The 17,407-nt window shown below is 42.4% G+C and overlaps 1 protein-coding gene across 1 annotated transcript in view; it reads right to left on the reverse strand.

The window, feature by feature from the left end:
• galnt14 (UDP-N-acetyl-alpha-D-galactosamine:polypeptide N-acetylgalactosaminyltransferase 14 (GalNAc-T14)) overlaps positions 1-17,407 on the reverse strand; it is a 117,776-nt gene that overhangs the window by 98,175 nt on the left and 2,194 nt on the right. Inside the window, exon 2 of the mRNA XM_031837215.1 lies at positions 121-290. Coding sequence (XP_031693075.1) covers positions 121-290 — 170 coding nt within the window. The remainder of the gene's footprint in view (positions 1-120; positions 291-17,407) is intronic.

Consider the following 17,407-nt stretch of genomic DNA (forward strand, 5'->3'; position numbering starts at 1 on the left):
GACGGATATTATTCATCCTCGCAAATGCCTTCTTGCATACTTAAACACACACATGCGTGTATATGAACACACACACACACATCAATGGGCTATGTAAGTGTACTGTGCTGTGTAGGTTACCTGTAATGTCGTGTGTCTCTGAGAACTCTGTTGCTGGGTATCCTCTCACTCTCTCTTTGGTTGAAGGCATACAGTTTGTAAGGGTCCTGTCCTGGTTTCCATCGCCTGGCGTTAAGGTAGTTCTTCTCTTCAAACTCTTCCAGGAGGTCGTCCCATTCTGCCTCCGAGATCTGAAACATAAAAACATTCAACTCATCACACAAACACTGTAGAAACTCAACAACTTGCTGGGGTAGAATTCACTTTCAAACATGCAATAACACCCCAGTTTCCAACTGTGGAAGTTGAGCTGTAAGCTCATGTGCAGGTTTTTGGCTTGTTATGATATTAAGTCTACACTGTCATGAATATAACAATTGATGGCAGCATTTTGGCAAGTCCTCATCCTCGCAATAACTCCTCAATATAACGACGACAATTCGACAACCATGGAGACAAACAGGCAGACGATGCACCTCCGCATTTTCTGGTGCAGAATCTGGAGGGCGTATCAATTATAGTCTAATAAAACCAGCCTATTTTGTGAAGCAGCAGCAGCTTGAAATCACCCATAAACCGGAGCCTCATATTTCCTGTTATCATTTTCTTTTTTTTTGTTGCTGATGTGCCAGATTCGGCAGCTCCAGCCATTAGGACTGAAGGTAGCCAGAGGTATATGTTCCACTCAGCCTGGATGATGCTGGTGATTAGCAAGCTAGCAGGTTGCTAGTTTCTCCCGATTACAGTTTGAATGGAGTCTACTGAAAAGTCCCCAGCACAGGCTCATAAACGCACGCACACACGCACGCAAACACACAAACACTTATCCTACTGCAAGCCCAGAGTAGAGGCAGGCAGGCAGCAGGGGAGGGCTCTGAGTGAAGCTGTCATGTTCCCCATGGCCTGGGGTAACAAAAGGCAGCGGACTTTGTGACTGAAGGATTACAAGGCTCATGAATCACTGCCTGCTGATGCTGAGTGATTAAATCTGATTTCCATGCAATGCAGCGCAGGGGTAATTGTTGGTCATTGAGAGAATAATAAAGCCTACTAATATGTTCCCTGGTCAAGGGCTTTTTGCATCAATGCACCAGAAACTTAATCCACCTTCAGGAAGAACCTGCTGGAGGTCGTGGCAAGGAGTTGGCTCTCTGTTTTGCATACAAAACACAGCAAATTCAATGTAACCTTTTTAAGCAGAATGACATAGCCTAGAGTCCTCAGGCAAAACTCAGGGGAGATGCAGGTAGCCTGAGGGAGCCATTCCAGAATTCCATCTTTTATTTCATGGTGCTTTTGTTTGTGGCCTATACACCTGGAACGGAGAATCTGCTCAAGGTCCTGTGGATTCATTATATTTACCAGACTTGTCTCCCGGCGCCATCGTTATGACGCCTAGCCAGCCGTCTCAATGCCTCTTCCCATTACACAAACAGACATTAAATAAATGACCTCCAGAAACAGGAATCATGTAATAACGTCAAAACGCAGCATTATCTTATTGAACACTACAAAACAACTAAAGATCCCATTACTTTCCCTGACATGACTGCTTCCATTTAAATCACAATGGGAAGGGCAGTATTAATTTCATACACAGGTGATGAAATGGTGATGCTATTTATTGCTTGCTCGTAAGAAGGATCATTTCACGAGACAAAGCCATTGAGGAGACGATGCATTAGATAGAAGGTGATGGGGTTCGAACCTAAATGAGGCGATACAAGCACAAGGGCACTTGGCAATGACCACAGAGCCATAGGGGGGCAGCTCACATCAGCTCCTCTGTCGTAACTGGCCAAGCTCATTATTCCCAGAGGACACTGCTGGCCTGTGACTGTCAGAAGTGACTGAGAAGAGAGGGGAGCGAACAGGAAAGAGAAAGGGAGGAAACAAAGGAGAGGAGGAGAGAGAACCGGGGAAAGACTAGGGTAAACAAGTTGGGAGATTAGTGGGGCATCCTACCCACATTAGGAGGACAGTAATGAGTCGTTAGGGTCTTTAAAGCCGGCTATCTGTCCGTCCGTGTGGTGGGTCAATTCCCTCGTTAGCATGCTGCCGATATCTTTCACGGCCTTGTCAGTCTGGCGGGAGATGTCATGCTCTGCCACTTTACAAGACTTACAACAGCATCCTACAAGCCTGTAATAGTTGTGGATAATTGCAGATGTCTGCTTTCTGCATTAGTTAGACCAAATGGCTGGGGGGTGCAAACTGGAAAAATAGAAGATAATATATTTTCATTAAGGCATATCTTCCTGTTATATATTTCCCATAATAAAAGTTGATGTAGTAAAAAGGAGTTATGTGTACAGAATATTTGAGGATGAAATCTGTTTTCTTCATTTAATGATCTCTACAGAATGAAGTTATCTGAATGTAGACCAATTCAACTCCCCAAAAAGCTTGAGAACAACATTGACACGTCACCAATGAATGTTTTGCCTTCAGAGGTTTTCTCAGAGTTACGATGGTTGACAGCTGAATCCACAGAGGGAATGCTAAGCTGGTGCTCACCTATTCACTTTGTCATCTCCAGCAGTATCAATCTCACCCCATGATGCCACCCACCAATCTGGGCAAAGTGGTTGTGTTTTATTGGCCCAGGCAGCAAACAGAATTCAATTCTAATTGGACAACACAGACAATCTGCCTGCAAATCGATCTGTCACAACAAAGTTGAGCGGCTTGAGCAAATTCCAACAGTCCCTAGCAGCCGACCAAGGATCCATTTCTCAAGAAAGAACCGGGTGAGCCTCAAGATTGGAATTCCCCCAGGCTGCCAGGCAAGGCAAGGCCTCCAGAAATACCCCTGTCTTTGGTGCAGTCATCATCCTGCCTTTGCCTCTCCTCTGTTGTTGAGGCAGGAGCAAGGCAGGCAGCTCAGCCACCAGAGAGCCAGGTTTCATGTGGAGGATACTGCAGCCTAATTGGATGTGATGCCTTGGTGGAGGGAGAGAGGGAGGGAGGGAGTGAGGGAAGGAGGGAACAAGTGAGACAGAGCAGCGCAACATTTCAACCTCTAGCAGTTAGCGGGCTCGCCTGGCTCCCTCCTCAGACAGAGATGTGTGTCCTAATGAGTTGTGGATGACAGAGGGAGCTGTAATGGGATCCTACCCCCCCCTCAACCCCTCTACTCCTCCCTGTGTCTGGTATGTGTGTTTGTGTATGTCAGTCCTATTTCTACACCCCTGAACTCCACGGCAACCCTTCTTACCCAACAGAGATAACTAAAGGAAAACTATAACAGGGGAAATCTCTTCATAGTCTGTCTATATAGTCTGTGTGGTACGATAGGAGGTGCACATCCGTATAGCTCCAGTATCAAAGCTATGCAGTAATAATTGCACAGCCTCCTGTGACTCACAGCCAGGTAATGAGATGAACCCTAGCAGCTCATTTACAGATCTCTGTCTGGCTCGTCTTATCTCAGATGTGATGTTCAGGACTGCACAGTGCACGCACGCACGCACGCACGCACACACACACACTGACACACCCACTGACACACACTGACACACACACACACAGATATTATTAGGAGTCCACGTGGTGGTATTATTTAGTGCTGGGGGTCATAGCTCATAAACCAGCGGATGATAAAGTACAAATGGGAGCCAAGGCCGAGCTGACAGCCCAGACACCAATACCATTAAGAGGGCGTGGAGAGTCCAGCACAATAACACACATCCTGTCTGGTTGATTTATCCCTGAGACCTACAGGCTCATTCATCATCCTACTGGTCACATTAGGACTAATGCCTCAGCCCTTTACACCACTATCATCATAATGTGCCATCTCTATTTTTTATTGTTGCATCTCTGATATCATCAAAGAGATAGAGATATCGAAGTTCCTGGGCATGGTGCATGGTGGGTAAATTATAGATGCGTGTCTGGTCCACTGCAGGAATAGTTTCCACCTGCCCCAGGTACCACAGAAACAGTCAGTCATTATGGCGGGCAGAGCCAGCCCTGACCTATAGAATGTTAACACATCCTCTTGCTGATGACAGCCAATTTCTTTTTCAACTTTCAGGGTTAGCACAATGTGCAGAGGTGATTGCTTAGGGAGGGAAAATTCCCCTCTGTGATGCATTCTCCTCCCTGCATTGGAGGGTAAAACAGAGAAATACAGAGACTAGGAGTATGGACAGAAATGTTAATCGCAACACAAAATACAATTCATTGGATGTTTCATACAGTCGGTGTCACCTGAAAGACTCATCTGTACCTGGTGTGTGGGCCAAAGTAATCCTCCTTCTCATAGTCATTGCCTTTATCCCTGCCCTTTGTCGAGGGACACATTGATTCAAGGTGGTGGAAAAGCAGGATACATAGAAATAGTATCATTGCATCATCGTCATTCATTTTTCAAATCAGTTTTACTTAGTTTGACTTGTTTTTCTGCTTTCCTGAGCTAGTGCTTATTTAGCTTGGTTTCTGCCCAACATTGCAGAGCAAGGGTGTGTCAATATTGGTGACAGGACTATCTTAAAGGAGCACAATCAAGTAAACCAGCACAGTCATCAATTAAGAGCCTGGGGAAATCTATTGCCGCACAACCAAAGACCACTTTTACATTGTTTTCTGTTTGCACCAATCTATCTCTGTCTAATGCTATCTTTATTTTTCAAGGGGTACTATTGGAGTGGTGCCTGGCGCTATACAGGATGGAGAAAGCACAGTCAGTCTTATGAATCATTGCAGGAGGGTAAGAGGGTGTGATATTGGTCTGGCAGCTGTTATGTGGAATGTGCTGTTTTCTGCGACTGTGCGTGTGTGTGTATGTGTGCGTGTCTGTATGTGTACAAGTATGAGTCAACAGCATGTCTAAATGTGGGAGGCGTGGTCAAGTATAAGTAAATACAAACATAAATAGGCTATCCTCCTGAGATCCAGTAAACAAAAAGGGTTTAAATTATTATAATTGTTTACATCGCGGTGAAACAAATATTTTTACAAAGAAAACATAATTGTTTATTTAATTTATGTATTTGTATTTTATGTGCACTGTAGCACATAAAGGAAGGAATCGATTGATAGTAAATATGAAAAATTTAACCTTACAGTAGATAGGTACAGTCGGTAAACACATAGTTGGCGCATCCACTACAAAGGACATTTATAAACAAGCTCTTTAAATAAGAAAAAAAATATTACACTGCTCTGAAAATTCACCAAACTATTTCTGAGATATTTTCTCAATAATAATCCATTTGAAAAGCACAACTTTTCTTCTTATCATATAATATGCTGATTGGGCTGGCAGACATTGTGAAAGATCAGTAAGAGAAAGTTATCCAGGTCACACCCCCACACATGTGATATTATTGAAAAGCCCAGAATGTCCTGTCAAATGTACAATGGGACGTATCACAGTGGCATGTATGGCCTCAAAGATAAAGACCAAAAACCAATGTCCCTTAGAGTGGACAAAAATCAATTGCTGGGTCTCTTTGAGTGCTTTTCCCTGAGCAGGCCTCCATTCTGGGAACAGACAAGTGTTTTTTATTATCAACACATTCATTATAGCTGTATTCACTTATCCATCATACCTTGTACTAAAGCATAATGACATTAAAACATCTAATGTTTCCCTATAAATACTATAAATGGCTCTCAGTCTCATATCTAAAATCCCATGCAAATCAAATGGGTGTGTATAATGTTGATCATTCACTGGTAATTTTATTTAGCCAGAGTAGCAGTGGAAACTGGGCATAGTGGGTCTAGTTCAAACATGAAGAAGTGGATCTAAAATAATCAACAATAGAATTTGAGCTACACAGCACTGGAACCAATTGTGATTAATCAAAACTCAATCATACTGTATGAGAGCTGAGCCGGCTGTTTCTATTAAATATTCCCTTTGATTCCAAAAAGAGATGTTCTATTTCATTAAGCTATTTTTTGCTTTCCTGCATTTGGCATCTGGGGTAAGTGTCACGTTCTGACCTTTATTTCCTTTGTTTTGTATTTATTTAGTATGGTCAGGGTTGTGAGTTGGGTGAGCAGTCTATGTTTGTTTTTCTGTGATTTCGGTATTTATATGTTTCTAGTATGGTTCTCAATCAGAGGCAGGTGTCATTAGTTGTCTCTGATTGAGAATCATACTTAGCTAGCCTGGGTTTCACTGTGTGTTTGTGGGTGATTGTTCCTGTCTCTGTGTTTGCACCAGATAGGGCTGTTTAGGTTTTCGCACGTTTATTGTTTTTGTTAGTTTATTCATGTATAATGTCTTTATAAATTAAACATGAATAACCACCACGCTGCATTTTGGTCCGCCTCTCTTTCACCAGAAGAAAACCCTTACAGAATCACCCACCACAACAGGACCAAGCGGCGTGGTAACGGGCAACAGCAGCGAAAAGAGGAATGGACATGGGAGGACGGTTTGGACGGCAAGAATATGGACTATACTACTTGGGAGGAAATAGACAGGTGGGCGGTCGACCCAGGGAGAGTGCCGGAGCCCACCTGGGATTCGATGGAGCAGTGCGCGGAAGGTTACAGGAGAATGAGGTTGGCGAAGCAAGCACGGCGGCGCGGACGGAAGCCCGAGAGGCAGCCCCAAGAATTTCTTGGGAGGGGGCACAGGGGGAGTGTGGCAGAGTCAGGAGTCAGACCTGAGCCAACTCCCCCCGTTTATCGTGAGGAGCCAAGGAGGAGCTCAGAACCAGAGCTGGTGTTGGAGGTGAGCGAAGCAGAGACTGTGAAGGAGTTAATGGGGAAATTGGAGGAGAGAGATATGAGGGAGTTGCTGTGTTGGTGCATGAGACACAAAATTCGCCCGACGGAGCGTGTCGGTGATTTGATGACACCTGGGTCAGCTCTCCATACTCGTCCTGAGGTGCGTGCTAGTCGGCTGGTGAAGATGGTGCCAGCCTCACGCACCAGGCCTCCTGTGCACCTCCCTAGCCTTGCACGTCCTGTGCCAGCCCTGCTCTCAAGATCTCCAGTACGCCTTCACGGTCCGGTCCATCCTGTGCCACCTCCACACACCAGTCCTCCGGTGGCAGCTCCCCGCACCAGGCTTCCTGTGCGTGTCCTTGGCCCAGTACCACCAGTGCCAGCACCACGCATCAGGCCTACAGTGCGCCTCGCCTGTTCAGCGCTGTCAGAGCCTTCCTCCTCTCCAGCGCTGTCGGAGTCTCCTGCCTGTTCAGCGCTGCCGGAACTTTCCTCCTCTCCAGCGTTGCCGGAGTCTCCCGCCTGTCCGGCGCTGTCAGAGCTCCCGCCCCTCATGCCAGAGGCGCCAGAGCCCCTCATTCCAGAGTCGCCAGTGCTTCTCAGTCCAGCGCTGCCAGAGCTTTCTTCTCCAGCGTTGCCGGAGCTTCCCGTCTGCCCAGCGCCATCAGAGTCGCCAGTCTGCCCAGCGCCGTCTGAGCTACCCGTCTGCCCAGCGCCGCCAGTGCCGCCAGTCTGCCCAGCGCCGTCTGAGCTACCTGTCTGCCCAGCGCCGTCTGAGCCACCCGTCTGCCCAGCGCCGCCTGAGCCGCCCGTCTGCCCAGCGCCGCCTGAGCCACCCGTCTGCCCAGCGCCGCCTGAGCCACCCGTCTGCCCAGCGCCGCCTGAGCCGCCCGTCTGCCCAGCGCCACCTGAGCCGCCCGTCTGCCCAGCGCCGCCAGTCTGCCCAGCGCCGCCAGTCTGCCAGGAACCGCCAGTCTGCCAGGAGCCGCCAGTGCTGCCAGTCTGCCAGAGGGGTCATTGAGAGGGGTTGCCATGGTTAGAGAGCCATGGAGGCGGACAATGAGGTGGACTAAGACAATAGTGAAGTGGGGTCCGCGTCCCGCGCCAGAGCCGCCACCGAGGACAGACGCCCACCCAGACCCTCCCCTATAGGTCAAGGTTTTGCGGCCGGAGTCCGCACCTTTGGGGGGGGGGGTACTGTCACGTTCTGACCTTTATTTCCTTTGTTTTGTATTTATTTAGTATGGTCAGGGCGTGAGTTGGGTGGGCAGTCTATGTTTGTTTTTCTATGATTTGGGTATTTATATGTTTCGGCCTAGTATGGTTCTCAATCAGAGGCAGGTGTCATTAGTTGTCTCTGATTGAGAATCATACTTAGCTAGCCTGGGTTTCACTGTGTGTTTGTGGGTGATTGTTCCTGTCTCTGTGTTTGCACCAGATAGGGCTGTTTAGGTTTTCGCACGTTTATTGTTTTTGTTAGTTTATTCATGTATAGTGTCTTTATAAATTAAACATGAATAACCATCACGCTGCATTTTGGTCTGCCTCTGTTTCACCAGAAAACCCTTACAGTAAGCAACTTCTCCATTTTTGAACTAGCATAAACACAGCAAAATGGTTTATAGAAGAGTTTGCCTCTTTTGATCACTGATGTACTGGGTTATAGCAGGCTTACTAAAGCTCTGCGTTCTGGTTGACAACTTGTTGACTTTGCCATGATTGGCTGCTGCATGTGGACCACTTAAAATGAATGGAAATTGGATGCATGGATTGTTAATTTCTCACGGAACTACCATACTAAGTGAGTCATTTTTAATTGGTAACCCTGTGGATGACTCCACTCCAGGGTGGGGGTATGTAATGGACCCTATGCTGTATTTCAAGTTTACTAAAGCACATAATATGCTACCTGAATCTAATTTTGTTTACTTAATCAAATCTATTCAGAGCTTTTCTCCGTCCCCCCTCCCCTAAACTGCTTTCCTTCAATTTTATCACTGAATATGTATGACCCATTGCTACTTATTACTAGGGGGGGGGGCATTGCAATCATGGCTGCATACATGATCTGCAAGCAAGATATATGCAACATTTTCTCATTTAGCTAAGGTCATGAAATAGAAAAAAATAAAAAATAAAAGAGCATCAAGGTTTCTATGGTTGAAATTGTCCTCCTGTTGCCGTCCGTGCTGCTGCTTCCCGGGTTCCATATTGTATTATAGAGCATGTCTTTCAAGCTGGGGAAACAATAAAGCAACAGAAAATGGCAGGTGACCCTTCCACTCTCTCCCTCTTCTCCCTCTTCCAGTAGGCTTCAGAAGAACATCAGTGGAGAGGTTATCAAAGCGACAGCGGTCAACAGACAGAAAAACTAATAACTGGAACGCTTCCTCTGTGGACACAGGTCTGTAAGTGTTATTTTCGTAGCTGGGAAAGAAATTGGCTGAAAGGCAATAAGCTGAATAGCCCCCATATTAACTGAATTCACAGAAATGTGCCAGAACCCATGCATCAAGGTGTATAGACATTGTGCACCTCTAAATCTCAGATTCAGGCTATGTTTGAGCAGAGATAAATCGTCTGGGCTTTCATAAGCTGGATAAAGTTAGAAGAAATATCCATATTTATTCTGTCTGAAAAAAGAAACTGTTGATCACATGAAAGTAACATGTTCATATTCAGCAATTGGTCACACTTTTTAACATGGCATAAACTGCAACTTTATTACATGGTTATTAATCTATCCTTAATTATCAGACAAACAACAACAATCCATGAAAGTGGATTTCATTTGAACTTATCTTATCATTCTCTATAGAACCTCTTTGAGGTTTGATTCATATGTGAGGCCTTCTACATGAATCATCTATGATCTAATTCTGCTTACAGTCCAGACACACTATGAAAGCTCAATGTGTACAGATGTCGGATCTTAAAATAGTCCTGCAGCAACAGGAAATGTGAATTATTATGTGGATCAAAATTAATGGATATTTTTGTAGGGGTTGATACGTTTTTCGTAACGGAAAACCAAGTGTGAAAGATTACAAACTTCAGAAGCCGTTTTTAACCTCAAATACACTACAGGTTTAAAATGTCATGCATTTTCCTGCAACAGGGTGATCAAATTAAGATCCTACATCATCGGCTGTAGCGGTCACAACATTTTGTTAGCCGGTGATTGTCAAGCAAATAACTGTTGGTCTCACAATAATTGACCGGTAATTAACATAAACACATTTAGCACCTCCTGGCTTCCACACAAGCCACTGATGCTGACCTTTGGAACATCTACATTTTAAAAGTCTAACAAATCCATGTAATATAGCCTAAACCTTCACAATAAATCCATTATTTATTTTAGACAGGTCTAAAGAAGTATGATATGAAGAAAATGTAGTCTATTTCAGAAGAACAGAATAGCATACTGTCATGACGTTGCCCTCTTTGGGTACAGCGAGCACCCCTCCCTCTGCGCCAGCCCTTCTCTATGCACCATCGATGTTTTGATTGTAAGACATTGTAAGGCTGCATGATGAGACTCTAATGATGATTTGAAAAAAGTTGCTTGAAAGGCATGAGCTCTCTAGTTTTTTTGCGCAGGCTGTACACACTACATTAGTCACTAGAGGTCGACCGATTATGATATTTCAATGCCGATACTGATACCGATTATCAGAGGACCCCAAAAAAGCAGATACCGATTAATCGGCTGATTTATATATATATATATATATATATATTTGTAATAATAACAATTACAACAATACTGAATGAACACGTTTATTTTAACTTAATATAATACATCAATAAAATCAATTTAGTCTCAAATACATAATGAAACATGTTCATTTTGGTTTTAATAATGCAAAAACAAAGTGTTGGAGAAGAAAGTAAAAGTGCAATATTTGCCATGTAAAAAAGCTAACATTTAAGTTCCTTAACATTTAAGCTGGTGGTATTGGATGTTCTTATTGGCACTATAGTATTGTCAGCCTAATCTCGGGAGTTGATAGGCTTGAAGTCATATACAGCGCAATGCTTGAAGCACAGCGTAGCGCTGCTTGCAAATACAGGAAAGTGCTGTTTGAATGAATGCTTATGAGCCTACTGCTGCCTACCACCGCTCAGTCAGATTGCTCTATCAAATATCAAATCATAGACTTAATTATAATATAATAACACACAGAAATACAAGCCTTACGTCATTAATATGGTAAAAAAAACAATCATTTTGAAAACAAAACGTTTATTCTTTCAGTGAAATACGTAACCGTTCCGTATTTTATCTAATGGGTGGCATCCATGAGTCTAAATATTGCTGTTACATTGCACAACCTTCAATGTTATGTCATAATTATATACAATTCTGGAAAATGAATTACAGTCTTTGATAGGAAGAAATTATCTTCACACAGTTCGCAACGAGCCAGTAGGCTATAAGCGCAAATGTTCCATTAGCAGAAAACACAATTCTCAAAAGTGACCACAAATGTATTTTTATTGGGAAAATGATCTTTCCAAAACTTGAAACTCCCACGCTGCTTATGTATGCCAGTTTGGCTCTACACCCCTTGTAAAGCTAATTAATGTGCTTAATTTTAAGAAGTTATTTGGCCACTTAAGTTGTGATTACAAACCTTATCAAAACATATAGGACTATGGGCTAGGCTACGTGAGGTGTGCAACTTTGATTCGAAAATGTCACCAAAAAAAAGCAATTTTTTCTTATGCTGGGTATCATTCGCATGTGATAATATATAATTCACAAGTGATAGGCTAATATTGTCACCCATCAGACTATTCTTGATTTAATATTTACATATACTAAATAATATATGTGTGAAATTTGTTTGGATTTATAATGGATCATTATCATGCACCTATATTGAAACTGGGGCAGTGGAAAAAATACATGTCATCTATGCACTTAAATAGCGAATGGAAAACAATTTAGTTTCACGCCAGCCAGGTAGGCTATACTCCTGTTGTAAATATAAGCAATGTGCTTATTATTAGAAAAGTTCAGGAATACATATAGTAAGCCTATAGAAAGCTGATGGGATCCTCCTCTTTTTATTAGTGGCCATCACTCTGTTTTCTTGCGCAATTGCATAGCCTATTGAAATGTTGCGCAACATGAGCTCATGGGCTCTCATGAAGTGCTTGATTAGATTGATGTCAGAGTGATTAGAGGGACAATAAAGTGCAGGGTCCCAGACAGTTCCCAGATCTAAAGCCATCCATTCAACACCCCCAATTTGTCATGTAAATACCAACGGCGACAAGTTAGAGTTTATTCCTTTCACTCAAGTGTGTGATCCCTCTGCACTGTCTTCCTCACTGACTCCTGATGAAATCAGATGCTTTCGCGTAAATGACAACATAAAATATAAATGGTTGTTGTTCTCTGTCACTACTCTTTGGAACTTAGCTTGCTCTGTCTGTCTAGCGCACTGAGGAAAAACCCTAAACCCTAGCAGTACTGACTAAATAAGATTGATAGCTCAATTCTTGGGAGATAAAGGTGAAAATGACAAATGAGCAGTAAAACTGACCTTTTTGTAGCATTATAGAAAAACACATTGGTTACAATTGACAGCCCATTTAGAATTCATGTATATCATTTTTAAATAGTCTAGATAGAATCCCATCAGTCCTGTTTGAATGTTTCAGCATTTCAGCAGCAATATGTTTTTGTGCCATTGCAATGCTATATGGGTGTGAAGGTTATCATCATGCAGGCAATGTGTGTGTGTGTGTGTCTGTGCGCATGAGGATGGTCTGATTTATTGATCTGCTCCTCATAATAGGGGGAATTACTCCTCAGGGCAGGGTAATCACTGCAAAACAGCCCGATCACAGCACTTAGCTAAGAGTAACAGTCTAATAGTGTCTGCTAAAGCAATTTCTTTCAATATCATACTGGGAATAGCAAAATGATTAACTAACACGTATTAAATGAGGCGTGCTACTGTTTTTCTCTTAGCAGGAGACGGGTTTTGTGGAACACTCTGAGAGTAAATGATAAAAAGGACACTTTGCATATTTTGAGTGTTTAAGTGTTTTCATAGTTCCTTCAGTAGCTTCCAGCTTCCATTCAGGAGGCCTGAGGAGCCATATAAAAACACAAGCTGCTGTTGATCCTTAGAAGCTACATTAACCTTTGGGTCTTTCACTGGGTGTACTGTGATCACATGTTGTACACAAGGCTTACAATAACACTCACGTTTTACTCCTACTGTCCAAATGTCACGTCAGAGAAAATGAAAGACCTTGTGCACAAAGACAGGCATGTAATATGTTTCAGCCCAAAATGATGTTCAGACACAAGCCAAGCATTGTCTTTACACAAACACGTGTTAAGACAACTAGTGCATCCTCTCTTCAGCTACTGTGTAATCACAAACACTCGCTCTCTCTCTCCAAGATGACTCAATATCACACAGTTTGAGTCCCTCCACAGTAATCCTTGCACATTCTTATAACACCTACTGTACCAATCTTGAAGATCTTTTGGAGCAATCCTTATGTGTAAAACATCTTCATTCCAACCCTCAGTTTCAGTTATTTTTATCCTCAGAACTAATTTTCTTTCTCCCTCGTTGCTTTATCAGAGATGGGAAAAAGTAGAAAAAAATTAAATACAGGGCAGAAAACTCAGAATTCCAAACGTGTAGACTAGAGCATTTGGGGGTCATTGGCACTGTGAGACACAAGCTGAACACAGTGATTGGAACATCTATCCTGTTTGCTCACCAGGCGGGAGCTCCATTGGAAACAGACACGATTTATGAAAATAACTCAGATGTTGAGAGCTGAAAGAATGGGAATGAGGGTTTTTTTTGTTGAGAAAAATAGAAGCCAGTAAGAATAATAAAAATAAAAACAGACATAAAAACTACCCAATTATCCTATGGCTACATACAGGATATTATTCCCCATCCACAGCTCCAGGCGAGTCTCAACCACATGCAAAGCACTGTACAGAATAGTGTGCTGCTGAAATGACACACATAACGAGGTCAAATGAATAATAAAAGCCTGCCGGCACACAGCTGGTTCAGAGAAAGAGTACATTGTTGGGGATGGAAAGACTTAGCTAGGCACCCTATTGGATGCGTGCTTCATGTTGCAACAGCTCCCAATCAACTGCATCAGGAATAGCTCAAAGACCCCCAAAAGACAGAGCTTGAGGGGGAGAGAAACTGCTGTGTTCTTCAAAGTAAGGATGAATCCATGTTCTTCTACGGATATAGGCAGTCTGTAGCTTTTATTGTTCACAAAGCAGCTAGGTAAACAAACCTACATGGTGAAAGTACACTGAGTGGGACTATTGCATTTGTATTTGAATGACAGATACACACAATATCCAGTACCAGTCCAAAGTTTGGACACACCTACCCAGGTGACTACCTCATGAAGCTGGTTGAGAGAATGCCAAAAGTGTGCAAAGCTGTCATCAAGGCAAAGGGTGACTACTTTGAAGAATCTAAAATCTAAAATATATTTAGATTTGTTTAACACTTTTTTGGTTACTACATGATTCAATATGTGTTATTTCATAGTTTTGATGTCTTTGCTATTTTTATACAATGTAGAAAATAGTAAACATAGAGAAAAACCCTAGAATGAGAAGGTATGTCCATACTTTTGACTGGTACTGTATGTTTTATTATCTGTGCAGCAGCATTTGCCACATTGCCCATTTTTCTTCCCTGTTCACTCCATATAGCTCCCTTCAGTAACCACGAGCACAACTGTTCCTTGATTTTAACTGGCGGCTTTATTCTGTAGTTTTAGTCAGAATTATCACCTTCCGTGAGAACTTTAAAGTAAATGAAAATACAGTTAAGCACACTCTTACAACCTTCTTGTCTTACGAGTAACTTATTAGCTTGGTATAACTCTGAAGTGCTGACATACATAAACAGTTTAGCCGGAGCTATAACAGTATCAGATTAAACACATGAATAAAGGAAAAATACCTCATTGGCTGCTTATTACACAAGGGAGGAAATCAAATCTTCACACTTATTATTACTGGGATGATTTCACGCTTCATCCTTAATTATTATAACGTTATCATTCTAACATACAAACTTCAACCTTCACGAACTACACCCGAAGATATGAAAACTTAGCTAACACAGCGTGGAATTGCCTTCACTCCAGAGGTGTGCTGCTACGATAATAATACCCGTTACAACAGTTCTTAGCCATGTTGTTCCGCTTGTCTTGTCATTTCCCCCGCATAGCGAACACGTAAACAATTCAAACAAAAAAACAATGACATAGACTCACAGGTTAATTGTCAGTTACACTCCACAAATCATTTTTTACAACCCTTCAACCCATGACTCAGCTTCTTGAAAATAGATTTATTGAATTTATTTCAATATTTTCCCCCACATTGACACTGCTCTGCATGAGCATTCCAACTCCAGAACCCCAAACAACCCTCTCAGGTTAGTTCTTCTTCAGTTGATAGAGGCCCCGCTACCATTTTGACACTGAATCAATCAAGCCAGACTTGAGTGCCTACTTCACACGTCTAATTCCACCATTCAGCTCCTACACTGAAAAGCACTCACTTGCTCATTGACCCTAAGCATTTGCCGTGAACAACTTTACAAAACCCAGCAAATATACAGGAATAACTGGCCAACAAAATATAATGAAATCTGTCTTCTGCTTTTCAACAACAAAAAAATTGAAGTCAAGGGGAAAAGTGTAAATAAGTTTCATTAAAGCTGATTTTGTATACTGAACAAAAATATAAACGCAACATGTAAAGTATTGGTCCCATGTTTCATGACCTGAAATAAAAGATCCCAGAAATGTTCCATATGCACAAAAAGCTTATTTCTCTCAAATGTTGTGCACAAATTTGTTTACATCCCTGTTAGTGAACATTTCTCCTTCGCCAAAATAATCCATCCATCTGACAGGTGTAGCATATAAAGAAGCTGATTAAACAGCATGATCTTTACACAGGTGCGCCTTGTGCTGCGGACAATAAAAGGCCACTCTAAAATAGAGGTTGACCGATTAATCGGAATGGCCGATTAATTAGGGCCGATTTCAAGTTTTCATAATAATCGAAAATCTGTCTTTTTGGGAGCCGATTTTTTAAATGTTTTTAACAATATTTTTTAAATACCTTTATTTAACTAGGCAAGTCAGTTAAGAACACATTCTTATTTTCAATGACAGCCTAGGAACGGTGGGTTAACTGCATTGTTCAGGGGCAGAACAACAGATGTTCACCTTGTCAGCTCGGGGGATCCAATCTTGCAACCTTACAGTTAACTAGTCCAACGCATTAACGACCTGCCTCTCTCTCGTTGCACTCCACAAGGAGACTGCCTGTTACGCGAATGCAGTAAGCCAAGGTAAGTTGTTAGCTAGCATTAAACTTATCTTATAAAAAACAATCAATCATAATCACTAGTTAACTACACATGGTTGAGGATATTACTAGATATTATCTAGCGTGTCCTGCGTTGCATATAATCTGACTGAGCATACAAGTATCTAAGTATCTGACTGAGCGGTGGTAGGCAGAAGCAAGTGCGTAAACATTCATTCAAACAGCACTTTCGTGCGTTTTGCCAGCAGCTCTTCGTTGTGCATCAAGCATTGCGCTGTTTATGACTTCAAGCCTATCAACTCCCGAGATGAGGCTGGTGTGACCGAAGTGAAATGGCTAGCTAGTTAGTGCGCGCTAATAGCGTTTCAAACGTCACTCGCTCTGAGCCTTCTAGTAGTTGTTCCCCTTGCTCTGCATGGGTAACGCTGGTTCGATGGTGGCTGTTGTCGTTGTGTTGCTGGTTCGAGCCAGGGAGGAGTGAGGAGAGGGACAGAAGCTATACTGTTACACTGGCAATACTAAAGTGCCTATAAGAACATCCAATAGTCAAAGGTTAATGAAATACAAATGGTATAGAGGGAAATAGTCCTATAATTCCTATAATAACTACAACCTAAAACTTCTTACCTGGGAATATTGAAGACTCATGTTAAAAGGAACCACCAGCTTTCATATGTTCTCATGTTCTTAGCAAGGAACTGAAAGGTTAGCTTTCTTACATAGCACATATTGCACTTTTACTTTCTTCTCCAACACTTTGTTTTTGCATTATTTAAACCAAATTGAACATGTTCCATTATTTACTTGAGGCTAAATTGATTTTATTGATGTATTATATTAAGTTCAAATAAGTGTTCATTCAGTATTGTTGTAATTGTCATTATTACACTTTTTTTTATTTTTTTATTGTCCGATTAATCGGCATCTGCTTCTTTGGTCCTCCAATAATCGGTATCGCTGTTGAAAAATCATAATCGGTCGACCTCTACTCTAAAAGGTGCAGTTTTGTTACACAACACAATGCCACAGATGTCTCAAGTTTTGAGGGAGCATGCAATTGACATTCTGACTGCAGGAATGAACACCAGAGCTGTTGCCAAATAATTGAGTGTTCATTTCTCTACCACAAGGCACCGCCAATGTCGTTTTAGAGAATTTGGCAGTACGTCGAACTGGCCTAACATCCGCAGACCACGTGTAACCACGCCAGCCCAGTACCTCCACATCCAGCTTCTTCACTTG

The sequence above is a fragment of the Oncorhynchus kisutch genome, linkage group LG12 (assembly GCF_002021735.2).
Source record: "Oncorhynchus kisutch isolate 150728-3 linkage group LG12, Okis_V2, whole genome shotgun sequence".
Classification (NCBI taxonomy): domain Eukaryota; kingdom Metazoa; phylum Chordata; class Actinopteri; order Salmoniformes; family Salmonidae; genus Oncorhynchus; species Oncorhynchus kisutch.